Genomic DNA, 13,075 nt, shown 5'->3' on the forward strand with positions numbered 1-13,075 from the left:
ATGTCTACATGCTTAAATACACTCAGGTGCTGCCATGTGGCTAGCTAATTAGAGATTTGTAATAATGAGTACCTAAAACGTGGTCAGTAATTATGTACAGACACACAAGTTCATTTCACTAGGAGAAATCGTAAATTAAAGCCACATTAGCGACTAAATGTTGCATAAAACTGACACAGTTCTTCAGAGAAACACTTCTGAGTGAATTTTAACAATACAGTTTAAGCTATGCTTTTTTAGACTTGAGATATCAGCTCAAAACACATTCAAAGGGTTAGAAACTAACTTGCTTCGACTATTGATATGAAATTTCCCAAGTAAAAGAAAGTAAAGACCACCTGTTTTCTTGCGGTTGAGGTGCTGTACTCTGACTGTCCTCTAGAAGTCGCTGTTTCCGGCAGCGACTCCACAGAAAGGACGTGACGTAACTTTAGCTGATGTAAAATGGCGACGATCGCATTTTAGTCAAAACAACCGACTAGTTTTAAAAAGGAGTCAAATACAGGGAAAGTTGCTGATTTTACGGAAGGAATATAAACATCAAGTTTATTTGTGGAGCCTATTCAAGGTAAGTGAGTGAATTGGTTTATGAATTTTCACAGAAATTAAGTAAAATGCCTCTTCTACATGTACGTCATTCGGCAGTTAAACAGCTAGTTTGGCAAATACTGCAATAAAACCTGTAGTTTTAGCCTTTGTTTTAAGAAGTGAAACACATAATTGCTGAGTGTAGGTGAGTAGGACGGGTGTTTATACTAAACCCGTGACGGTGTCCCCGGCGGCGTGTTTCTGGCGGCAGGTTCAGTCATGACCGAGCAGACCAACGTTAACTCGGAGGGGATCGTGGGCCTGGATGAGCCCAAGAAGATGACCAGAGAGGACTGGAGGAAGAAGAAGGAGCTGGAGGAGCAGAGAAAGCTGGGAAACGCTCCAGCTGAGGTGGACGAGGAGGGAAAGTAAGTTTGTGCCTGTGCACAAAGTGTGTGCTTTCAGGCAGCTGATGGAAGGAATGGTGTGATATGTAACGTGAACGCATCTGTCCTACAGGGACATAAACCCCCACATCCCACAGTACATTTCATCAGTGCCGTGGTACATCGACCCATCAAAAAGGCCCACACTAAAGCATCAAAGACCACAGAGTGAGAGTGAGAAGCAGTACTCCGCAATCGGAGAGTGGTACAAGAGAGGCGTGCAGGAGGTGAGAATGAGGCAAGTTTTTCTCTCATGTGGACACAGAAGTATATTGCCACAAAATCTAAAAGCTTCACTTTGTGTCTCCACACAGAGTGCAGTTGTAACTAAGTTCCGTAAAGGGGCTTGTGAAAACTGTGGTGCCATGACACACAAGAAGAAAGACTGCTTGGAGGTAAAACTGATGAAAATGTTTTACAGTTATCTGCTGGAACAAATTAATATTCAGGGTTTTCTTATCCTGGATGTCAAAGGAGTATTATTATTATTATTGTTATATTATTTAAGTTAGCATCTTACCTTTCATTTTGTCCCACCAGCGACCCAGAAAAGTTGGTGCCAAATTCACAGGAACGGGGATTGCTCCAGATGAACACGCTCAGATCCAGCTCACCATGGACTATGATGGAAAGCGTGATCGCTGGAATGGCTACGACCCAGAGGAACATCAGCGCATTGTTGAAGAGTACGCCAAAGTAGATCTGGTAAGCAGACCAGCATGACTGAACTCCAGAGGTCAAAACATTGGTAAGCCAATGTTGTTGTGGTCCACCACCACATGATTGAATTCTTATTTGTTTCTCAGGCCAAAAGGACACTGAAAGCACAGAAACTTCAGGATGAGTTGGCCTCGGGAAAACTGGACCAGACTGTAAGTGCTCACTCACATTAACATGGTAATAATAAATTTTTCCCAGTTTTGGAGGCAAATATCAGACTGCAGTTTAATAACCTTACATTCTTTATTTGTAGGAGTGGGAACATGACAGTGAAGATGAGGATGAAGACAAATATGCAGATGACATCGACATGCCCGGTCAGAACTTTGACTCCAAGAGACGAATCACTGTCAGGAATCTGCGTATCAGAGAAGACACAGCTAAAGTAAGAGCCACGTAGTAAAACATTAGTCATTTGTGCTTTTTCTGATGATAAACTGTGTACACAGGGATAAAATGAATACAGAACACAGTGTTACTGCCCACATTATTGTGTAAAAGCTGTGAGCCACACCATGTTCCTTTTATATTTTTCTTACAAGGAGACAGTTGTATCGAGATCTTGTTTAAATTGTGAACATGAAAAAGCTTTGAATGTCCTTCAAGCAGGCTGGAGAACTATTACTGAAGACAACTTACAGAAAATACAAGAAGGCTGCCTAAGAGGGTTCAGGCTATGTTAATGAATAAAGGCAGTTATACCAAATTTTGATTCAGAGGGCTGTTGCAGTTACACAGACTCTGTTTTTGCGTCATGTTTTGTGTTTGATTTGTGTTTTCACGCTTCCTTCGTGTTTGTTTTCAAGCGAAATATAATAAAATCACATGACTTTTCAGCAGTTCTGTGTATGAAAGATGGGGTACTGCAGTTTACTAATTTCTCTGAACTCCTCGTGTCTGTTTTTCACAGTACTTGAGAAATCTGGATCCAAATTCAGCGTACTACGATCCAAAGACGCGAGCAATGAGAGAGAACCCGTACTCCAACACTGGCAAGAACCCTGATGAGTAAGTTATGGGTTTGTTTTTTGTTTTGTTTTTTTGTTGTTGTTGTTGTTGTTGTTGGGTTTTTTTTTTTTGTTTTTTTTTTAAATCAACAGAGGAATAGTAGAAATAGTCTCGGAGTAACTGAGTGGACACTGAAATCATTTTTGAACTGTTTTGTGTAACAGAGTGGGGTACGCTGGAGACAACTTTGTTCGCTACAGTGGAGCCACAATTTCCATGGCTCAAACACAATGTAAGTCCTAAAGTTATGGTTCCTTCTTTTCAAACACCTCACAACCTTAACTCTTTAGGTTTTGGAAGTATGACTTTACTTATATTGGAAATGAGTCTAGAGATTTATTTATTTTTGGCCACTGTGATCAAAACTGTTGAATGTTTGACTGGATTATAATAGGTTACCAAAAGTCATCCAAAAGTGGAAAAATCAGCATTTATAGAGTAAAAATCAGCTGCAAAAAGTAAAAAGCAGCCTGCTAACAATAGTGGTTAACATCTATACATCTATTTAGACACAGCTAAATTAAAGAGTCCCTCTCCTGTCACACTTATGTTATATATGAGACACCAAAAGGCAGGATCTTAGTTACTTAGTAAAGGATCATTATGATGAAATCTGAGCTTTTTCTTATCTGTTAGGACCACAGAGTGTAATTTGTAGCAATTGTCATTGTCTCGTGACAGTGTTTGCCTGGGAGGCTTATGAGAAAGGCTCCGAGGTGCATCTGCAGGCTGACCCCACCAAACTGGAACTGCTGCATCGTTCCTTCAAGGTCAAGAAGGAGGACTTCAAAGAAGAACAGAGAGAGAGCATCCTGGAGAAGGTACACGGCTGATATGTATTCATTTAGCAACAGGATGAGGCCAGGAAGAGTGAACTGTACATAAGAGATGGGAGAAACTTTCTTCAACCATCTTATGAGTGCAGATGTTGCACAGTTTGTCCACCGGATGGCACTCTGCAGCTTCTCTGTTGGCAGCATGTTTGAGAACACCACAAACAACCAGTCTATCTGAGCAGTCGGGCTTGGATCAGCTGTGTAAAGGAGAAAATAAATAACTACAAATATTAGGGATATCAGAAAGAAAAAAAAATATTGGCTGATATATCAGACCGAACTTCATATCAGTCACAGTCTGGGCTTTACTGATGATGTTTCTGCTTTTGTGTGTGACAATCAGTATGGAGGCCAGGAGCATTTGGATGCACCACCGCGGGAGTTGCTGTTGGCCCAGACGGAGGACTACGTGGAGTATTCGCGTCACGGCGCTGTGCTGAAAGGACTCGAAAAGGCTGTCGCTCGCTCCAAATATGAGGAGGACGTGCTCATCAACAACCACACTGTAAGAAGGGCAGACTGTAGCAAATGTGTGGCTAATTTTGTTACATTTTATTTATGTTTTATCCTAAAATCAAGATCATATCTCCTCGTTAGTGTATTTGGGGTTCCTACTGGAAAGACGGCTTCTGGGGGTACAAGTGTTGCCACTCCATGGTCAAACAGAGTTACTGCACAGGATCAGCTGGAATTGGAATTGTAAGTACATTTACTGAGAGTATTTGAAGCGTTTGTTTGATGGATAGGATATCAGTTTATAAAGTGGTCACAGATTTCTCACTTTCTGACTGTGTTTGTATATGAACCCCTGCAGAACAACTCAGAGTGCACTCCATTTGAAGAGGCAATAACTGAGCCACAGGAGGAGGAACAGCCCAAGACTCTGCTAGAAGTAAGGGACACTGTTTTTTAAAAAAAAAAAAAAATGCTGCAGTTAATGTTAATAAGCTTAAATGTAATGTTCATTTATAAAAATATTTGTGATCACCAGATGCATCAAGATAAGATGAAAGAGAAGAAGAAGAAAAAGAAGAACAAAAAGAACAAGAAGCGCGACTCCGACAGCAGTGATTCGGAGGATGAGGAGAAGAAGAAGGAAAAGCTGAAGAAGGTAATGTTTTTGTTTTTGTTTGACAGCCGTGTTTGTTTTGATGAGTTTCTCCGTGTCTGACCTCCAACCGCCGTCTCCTTCTCAGGCTCTAGAAGCAGAGGACAAGCGGGTGAAGCAGGTGGAGATACTAATGCAGCTGGATGAGAGGAAGAGGCCGTACAACAGCTTGTTTGAAGTAAAGGCGCCCACTGAGGAGGAGATGGAGGCCTTCCGCATGAAACGCAGCAGGCCAGATGATCCCATGGCTTCCTTCTTGGGACAGTGACCTTTTCAGTCCCGGCAGATTCCCCTAAACTCTCCCCAAGGACTCTACTAGAGCAGCTGCTCAGTAAAATATAAAATCCCACATTCACTCAAGTTTTGTGTTTTGGAAAGAAGTGCTGGAAAAACTGTGTACAGTATTTTGTAAAAGTTAATGTTGACACATTGTTTTGAAGCTGCATGTCCATAAAATGTGGAACAACAACAAAAGGTGTTTCGCTTCAACAGGAGACATTTAAATACTTTCAAACCTTTCAAATTCAGTCTTTACAGGAAACATGAGAAACGTAACTGCATTTCTTTTTATAATAAAATCCATTTGCCTGAATGTATGGTTTTTTGTTGTTCTTGTTTTTTGGGGTTTTTTTGCATGGGTGGAGGGTTGTACATGAGGTATGAGCAATGGGTGGAAACATGACTTGGGCGGCTGATCCTTTTAATTTTGCTGAACCTCAGTAGTTGTTGTTAGCATGGCTGTATATACATATCGTGTTTTCCAGTTATGGACTCCAGAGGAAACTTAAGTATGTGGGGAGATTTGTAAATTAGTACACAACAACAGAAAGTAATATGGAAAGAACAATTCAAAAGGCATTTCCAACATTTCTGTCAGGTCTGAGACTTCATCGATTTAAGTACTGATCTGAAGAGAAAGTGGAGGATTACTTCATAGTGACCTCCACTACAGGCCAAAATGAAACTGAAGCTGCCCTTCTAGTTTCTACCCTTCACTGAATCCCTGCTGTAGGGAACGGCTTGTTTATGTAATGTTCTCAGTGATCATGTTCCCCATGTAAGTGATCAGGGTCTAAAAACACAGTTCTTTGTAAAAGTACCCACCAGAGTTATTATAATTATTGTATTTTCTAATTATTTATTTATTGTTTTTAAATTTCATTTTGACTCTCTTGTTAGTTCTGACAGTGAGCCTGTGCGTTTCACTTTACTTTTTAATTGTTTTGCTTTTCTCAATATTAGCTTTAGCCTTGCAAAATATCATTTTACAGAGGGCAAATGCTGGAGGCAAGATTTAAGAAGATCAGTTCAAGTTTCACACAAAAACCCCACTGCTTCTGATAACAGTTAATTCACAGTCTTGTAGACTCTCATTAAAGATGTCCATTAAAAACTCATGGGGGCAAACTGTAACTTTACCAAAGTAACAAACAAAAACTAAAGACATTTCATCAATATTTGTATTTAACTTTAATTCGTTTGCCAGGATTACAAAATCATGTCAGTTAGTTTTGACACCCCCCCCCCCCCCAAGTCTAGTTTTTATTTTAGGTAACCCGGGTTTTCACATGTAAATTGAGTTTTAGAACTATTTGATTGCTTTTAAAAACCATAAACTGAACCTTGCAAGGTGTGTTTACCTTGCAAGGTTCAGCGACGAACAATTCTGGATAATTTATTTGGAAAAAAAAAGAATTAATTATGTACTTTTTAATTTTGCTTTTTGTAGCCTTGTGTGTTAAGCATAACTAGGGCAGAGATAAAGGGGGAAAGAAGGGAAAGGACTAAAATCTGAAATACCTAAAAAAAAAAAAAAAAGTCACCCAGAGTGTCACCTAATGGACTGAACTGAAAAATGAATGCAAACATGAGATGGCTACCTCTTCATTCACTGGGTGATTTTCTGGAAAGCCCTGATGAGGGTTCCAAGGTGGAGAAGAGGACACCAAAAACAAGCAGTCAATCTCAGCGTTCCTTATCTCAGACTGCAGGGAGAAGTCTGTCCTTGTGCTCCTCATTAACCAGGTGCACACATTATCCACGTGCATTACACATGAACACAGTCAGAAACCTAAAAAATGGCAGACGTGTTTTTTCAGTGGTTCCTCTTTCTTGTGTCTCTTGTTTTTTGTAAGATGTGCTCTACATAGTAGATTTATTCATAAACTTTACAGTGTGGGACAATTTTAGTGCTTGTAATAAGACAAGGAAACGTAAATGTTTTTTTTTTTAAATTTTCTTTTTCTATTATTGCAACATTTGACCACTTCTGAGGACATCAGTATCTAAATGCATAACGTGTAACAAGCGAAATGTTTCTGCTTTATCCTTTTTAGCCCTCGTTGTGTAATCTCTTGCTTCCTCACAGCAGAGTTTGTGAACCACTGATGTGTCACTGCTTCAGCTGTTGCACTGACTTGAATGTAATGACATCATGGTGAAAGTATTTTATTTTTTTTTTTTTGGCCTATCACTCGCATAAACAGGGCGGATGTTACGGAGACTCTGGGCTGCACATTTCTCTGCAGAGCTTCTCTTGAAGAATGTTGCCTCAATCGTTTGTTGGAAATGTAGGAAGGTTTGTGCACTCTGATGCAGAGAAAGGGCTCGGACGGAGCTGAAAAATACCCATGAGTCATAATTTCTCAACTGGTGAGTTCTTACTCTGTGCTTTTAAAATGGCTGACACACTCCTTTATATAACCTACTGTAAGCTGCATGCTTTTATGTAACCAGAACATATAACAGATGCATCAGATTTGTCATTAGTTACTGAGGGATTGCATGAAAATGGCCACACCATCTAGATGCCCGTCCACATGGTGTGTTAGGTTTTAGTCTCTGGTTGACTCCAGGAATCTTTTACCACATGTTTGCATCATCTGATCAGTGGCTGCAAAACTCAAGTCAGTATAATTATTGTAAACAGTTGCTTCCCCTTGTCTCTTTGTGACTCTACAGTTCCCATCATGCTCCAGATGTTTGTGATGATCTATGTGCTGTCAGTTGTCGTCTCGCAGTCAACAAATCCCCCATCTAAGAGAGGTCGGAATTTCACCATCCACTCATCCCAGCTGGTCTGCAGTCTGCCGGGCCCAGCGGGGCCTGCAGGGAACCCAGGAGCCCCTGGATCACCCGGGGCCATGGGCCCCATGGGGCCCCCCGGGACAGACGGCCAAGATGGGAAGGATGGAGACAAGGGAGAGAAGGGAGATCAAGGTAGTAGTTAATCTCTAGTTGTATGTTACTGTGAACTTGAATGATCTTCACATCATATATGTCACTGATCTGATTTTTCTTTAGCACCTCTCCAACATCTATGCACAGATGTCTGAAGTTGCAAGTTCTTAACTGTAAAGGGAATGTTTTTATTGCCATTTGACTTTTTTGGTCATTAGCTTCATATTCAGACCTTTTTCAGTTACTTAAACGAGCCTGTTGATTTATTATTTATTATCACAAGTTTTGAAGAGTCAAAAAACATCTAAACAGCCCTAACATGCCAATTAATATGCTCTTTTCTTTTGTCAGTGACAATTTCACAGGGAACGTTTTAGGCTCTTAAGAGCTTTTGGTCATCAAAACAATTAAACTACTCTCACAATTAACAGAACACTTTGAAAACAATCAGATATAGGGAAAAAATGAGGGTAATAGGCATGCTAGTCCACCATGTCCACACGCTTTGCCATGATACTGGGGGGCTCTCGCACTGCTCATCCTGTTCCTCTTTGCACAAAGGAGCAGACACCAGTCTCTAAGGACCTTATATGGCCTGTCCAGCTCTCCTAGAGTAACTGTCTGTCCCCTGAAATCTCTTCTATGACAGCAAACCTTATGCTAATGGCACGCAGTGATGTGTCATTCAAGAGTTGAACTACCCGTAGAACCTCTAGGATCCAGGTATCACCTCATCCTGGCAGTTGTTACCAGTGACCCTAGACAAATGCAAAAGTAGTGAAAAAACACAGTCAGAGGGAAAATGTCAGTGGCTTCCACCTGTAAAACCATTCCTGTTTGGGAAACTGTTTCATTGTTGCCCCTCTACTGCACCCAAAGCAGCTAAAAGTGATTCACAACTCCCTCCGTATCATTTAACTGACCAGATCAATATCACAGAAGTTTAACTGATTTTCTACACTCTGATTTAAACGTGTTCCTTTATTTATTTTGAGCACAGTATTTGTTTAAAACACGATTTTGGATTTTTTAGCCTTTATTTAGATAGAATAGTGAAGAGAAGACAGGAATGCTAGGAGGTCTTGGTGAGACACATGGTAAATGGACCCAGGCATCTTCAATAGCCTTAAAGAACATAGCTAAGCTGCTCAAGCATGTCAGCTATACTGGTGCCCAGATTATACTATTTTATTGTCATCTTGTTATTATTTATGTGTTATCAGGTGATCCAGGGAGACCTGGGAACCCAGGCAAACCGGGTGAGAAAGGTCGTGAGGGTATTATTGGCAAGGCCGGACCTCGGGGACTGAAAGGACAACGTGGAAAACCTGGAACATCTGGAACCTGGGGACAAAAAGGAGACGTGGGTGACATGGGCGAGGAAGGAGCTCCAGGTGGTTGTAACTGTGGCAAGCAAGCACGATCAGCTTTCTCTGTGGCTGTGACAAAGAGCTATCCTAAAGAGCGCACGCCCATCCGCTTCACCCGGATCCTGCTGAATGAAGGGAATCACTACAATGCCTCCAGCGGGAAGTTTGTCTGCGTTATCCCTGGAGTTTATTACTTTACCTATGACATCACACTGGCCAACAAGCATCTCGCCATCGGGTTAGTTCACAATGGGCAGTACAAGATCAAAACATTTGATGCAAACACTGGGAACTATGACGTGGCATCTGGTTCTACTGTTCTCCACCTGAAGGAGTCAGACCAGGTCTGGCTGCAGATCTTCTACTCGGAGCAGAACGGACTCTTTTTTGATCCTTTTTGGACAGACAGCACCTTTACGGGCTTCCTAATCTACCCTGACCAGGAATTTCTCAATGAAGCAGATAGAAAAGCAAATGCTCAGGATGAAAATGAATGAACTGTAATTAAGATTTATATCTAATTGAACTTCACAAGTTTGGGCTTTGTGGAATTTCAGTTGTTTAAGACATTCGTCACCAGGAGGCGCACTAGGAAAGAAAGAAAATCAACTGGAGGAATCACACAATAAAGCCTTAATAGTGAACAAAAAACATTTTACCTGAAATATTATGCCCTGTTCTCATAAAATATTTAAATTTATGTAACCCAAAATAATTTAATTCTGTTTCTTTTTTTTAAACTCCTTGATAGGAGATGGCACAGTGCCTTCTTCTTTTTCCCCCCTTTTTCCCTTTATTAACCATTATAAAACACAATTTGAAATAAAATCTAAATTATATTGTAAGATAAATTATTTTACAGTGTTTGTGTTTTTGAGTCAAAACTGGTTAGCACTGTCCTGGTCCCTGTGTGGAATTTTCATGTTCTCTCCAGGTTCCTCCCACAGTCCAAAGACATGCAATTAGGTGGGTCAGGTTAATTGGTGACTCTAAATTGCCGGTAGAATATAAGTGTGAATGGTTATCTCTCTCTTTGTGTTGGCCCTGGCGACTTGTTCAGGGTGTACCCTGCCTGTCACCTGGGATAGGCTCTAGCCCACCCCTGCAACCCTGAATTGGATAAGAGGAGGAGAATAGGTGGAACAGTTTTTGAGTATTTGTGTATGGTTCATTAACATGGCGTGTATTTTTGTGTTCAAGTTCATAATTACTTTCATGACACATAGAAGTGTATTCTATAAACTAACATCTTTTAAATAAAACTAATAAGCATTTTAGAAATCAAATAACTCATCTTAGAGTTTTATTAATTTAATTAAATGTAATTTCTACCGATTGCGCCACTGGAGTTTTGCACATACTATCAATTTAAATGGCATTTTACTTGAACACTTGTATTAACTCGTATTGCATCACTTTTTTATGCCCAAAAAATTATTTGAACAAACTGAAAATTTATTCAACTCAAAAAGTTTTTCTTCCAGCGAGACATGAAATTAATAAATGATTGTAAACAGAAATGATGCACTAGGATAAAATAATATGCATGTCATGCCAATCACATGTGTATCAAATTATATAAATATTAACCTGCAGTTTTGTATTTGTAGAAAATTTTAAAATTATTTCTCACTTAAAGTCATCATGCTCAAGGTTGCTTCACGGGCTGAATTGCTTAATAGAATTCAGGTTAACACTTAATAATACAATCTGTGATTAAGGGCATAATCCTCCTGCAATTAAATCAAATTTTAAGGTATTTTGTTTTAAATTATAATGTAATTTTCCTAAAAATACTTAAAGGTAGATACGTTAGAATAATATGTATGTATTTATATGTATTTGCATTTGCATGTATACAATTTTATGTAGCACATGAGTAATTTAAGTAATACACAACTTCATGTAACTTACAGGAGAGAAGAAATAGTGACATTTTAAGTCATTTTAAGTAGTGTCAAACTTCCGGGTATTTTACAGGAAAGGAGACAAAAATTATACTGTGAGTAAATTTAAATACTGCATAAACAATTTTAAGTACCATACTACATACTTTCCTGGTAATTGTGCCATCTTAAATTATAAGTACATTATGCTTTTTGGGTTGTTGGCTGTATTATAGAGTGAATTTAAGTTACGCATTATTTAAAATTACTTGTACATGAATTAAATGTATTTACAGTATAAATACTTCTTTGTTTTCTGTAAAAAAAACAACCCAAAACACTTTCCCCCCCTTACCTCACTTCAAGTATTTGTAGGTAAATATAATTACATTGTAATTTCAAATAAACTACATTCCACTGCAATTCCATTTAATTAGTCATGGGCCATACTGTAAAGTGTTACCGAATACAGGACAATGACAGACTACATTAAGGAGACAAAGGATTGGAGAAACACAAGAACATGCTGCACCTCCTGTGTTTCTTTACTTTTAGAGGCCGTTCATCACCATTTCATGGACCACAGGGGGATTTTTAACTGGGGTTTTATACTCAAATGTCTCAAAGTCATCTGTGGGTATTCACATCACACATGGAAGCAATTAATCACACTTGATCTAATGTGTTACTTAACTAAAGTATCCATAACCCATGATACTTCAGGGAAGAAATGCAATTCTGCATTTAAACTTGTGCTTATGTAAAAGTACAAATGCATCAATGGCAAACCTGAAAACTTCATTTTAGAATAGTTAGTCAGTGTAGAGCTAATTTAAACAATTTACCCATGTAAAGTGTTAATAGCTATTTGGAGTCAAATCTTTTGCAGTACGCTTCATGCAGGCACAGCTTCTGCTACAAACACTCAGATAACAGCTTTCTTAAGTAAACAGAAAGAAAGCAGCATTTTATTTATATACAGGCTCAGCTCCCCTGTTCTTATGTTTGCAAAATCTTCCTTTTTGTATAGAACCTGGAAGCATGCTGTATAATTCTCCTACTTAGATGGCTCTAGCTAAAAATAACCGAATCACTTCTAAAAAGTGTTATACTTGAATCAAACACTTTCCTTCAACAAAAATGTATGACTGTATGACTGTGTACGTGACAAATAAAAATTTGAATTTGAAAAATGTGAAAATATGATGCTTTACTCTCATCTCTGTCAGTGGCTCAGTAGGTAACCCAATGCACCACTATAGAGCCTCATGTTCCCATGCAGAGATGCTGAGTTTAAATCCCCCAAAGTCAGCCAAGAGTGATGTTTAGCAAAATGGACTCACACAGGTTTGCACTTAACGAATGCCAGTGTGATATCTAACTTCCTTTAAATGGCAGTTGTCATTATCAAACAAATATACTGAAGCAATTCCTCAGCTAGACCATATCCTATTCCTTCCCCTAAACTAATTCAAACAGATACCATACTGAAAGCACAGTATCTGCTTCACTGCTTTTGTGGTTCCCCGGGTTCCAGCATTTACTTGGGGATCATTTAGCTCAAAGCATTCAACCAATGTTTTTAAGAAGCACACACAAGCTCTTTATATCTTGCAGTTTAAGATAATTGTTAGCATAAATCTTGTGCCAGATAAACAGTTTATAAAGGCTGTTGAAGCCTGTGTATTGTTGTGTTTTTTGGTACTGATACAGGGGAAAAGCTTAGAGTCAGGGATACAGTGCTGTGACAATTATTTGCAAATTTCTCTATTTCTTATTGTTTTATATTTGTCATATTTACATGTTTCAGATCATTAAGAAAGAAAGAAAGAAAGAAAGAAAGAAAGAAAGAAAGAAAGAAAGAAAGAAAGAAAGAAAGAAAGAAAGAAAGAAAGAAAGAAAGAAAGAAAGGGGTCAGATACTTCTTCACTGGACTGAACAGTTAGCTCTCACACTTGATAGCATTAAAATAGACAACTTCAATAACAGCACT

At 39.1% G+C, this 13,075-nt stretch overlaps 2 protein-coding genes across 2 annotated transcripts; both read left to right on the forward strand.

The window, feature by feature from the left end:
• The first annotated feature begins 343 nt into the window (after positions 1-343).
• On the forward strand, positions 344-5,242 carry slu7 (SLU7 homolog, splicing factor). The gene is made up of 15 exons (XM_026191457.1): positions 344-568; positions 800-956; positions 1,048-1,201; positions 1,289-1,369; positions 1,515-1,679; positions 1,781-1,846; positions 1,948-2,079; positions 2,605-2,702; positions 2,867-2,934; positions 3,384-3,523; positions 3,882-4,043; positions 4,136-4,237; positions 4,353-4,430; positions 4,530-4,649; positions 4,735-5,242. Exons 2-15 carry the CDS (start codon positions 808-810, stop codon positions 4,912-4,914), a joined length of 1,695 nt encoding a protein of 564 aa, XP_026047242.1. The 5' UTR covers positions 344-568; positions 800-807; the 3' UTR covers positions 4,915-5,242.
• A 1,883-nt stretch (positions 5,243-7,125) lies between these two features.
• c1qtnf2 (C1q and TNF related 2) lies at positions 7,126-10,047 on the forward strand. The gene is made up of 3 exons (XM_026191506.1): positions 7,126-7,298; positions 7,608-7,865; positions 9,050-10,047. Exons 1-3 carry the CDS (start codon positions 7,277-7,279, stop codon positions 9,691-9,693), a joined length of 924 nt encoding a protein of 307 aa, XP_026047291.1. The 5' UTR covers positions 7,126-7,276; the 3' UTR covers positions 9,694-10,047.
• The last annotated feature ends 3,028 nt before the right edge of the window (positions 10,048-13,075 follow it).

The sequence above is a fragment of the Astatotilapia calliptera genome, chromosome 2 (genome assembly GCF_900246225.1).
Source record: "Astatotilapia calliptera chromosome 2, fAstCal1.2, whole genome shotgun sequence".
Taxonomy (NCBI): Eukaryota; Metazoa; Chordata; class Actinopteri; order Cichliformes; family Cichlidae; genus Astatotilapia; species Astatotilapia calliptera.

Excerpts from the sequence above, each read along its gene's own strand:
- slu7 (XM_026191457.1), top strand. The coding sequence starts at position 808 with ATGACCGAGCAGACCAACGTTAACTCGGAGGGGATCGTGGGCCTGGAT. Across the intron at positions 1,202-1,288 it reads ACAAGAGAGGCGTGCAGGAG|AGTGCAGTTGTAACTAAGTT; the intron begins GTGAGAATGAGG and ends GTCTCCACACAG. Across the intron at positions 2,080-2,604 it reads TCAGAGAAGACACAGCTAAA|TACTTGAGAAATCTGGATCC; the intron begins GTAAGAGCCACG and ends TGTTTTTCACAG.
- c1qtnf2 (XM_026191506.1), top strand. The coding sequence starts at position 7,277 with ATGAGTCATAATTTCTCAACTG. Across the intron at positions 7,299-7,607 it reads GAGTCATAATTTCTCAACTG|TTCCCATCATGCTCCAGATG; the intron begins GTGAGTTCTTAC and ends GTGACTCTACAG. Across the intron at positions 7,866-9,049 it reads GGGAGAGAAGGGAGATCAAG|GTGATCCAGGGAGACCTGGG; the intron begins GTAGTAGTTAAT and ends ATGTGTTATCAG.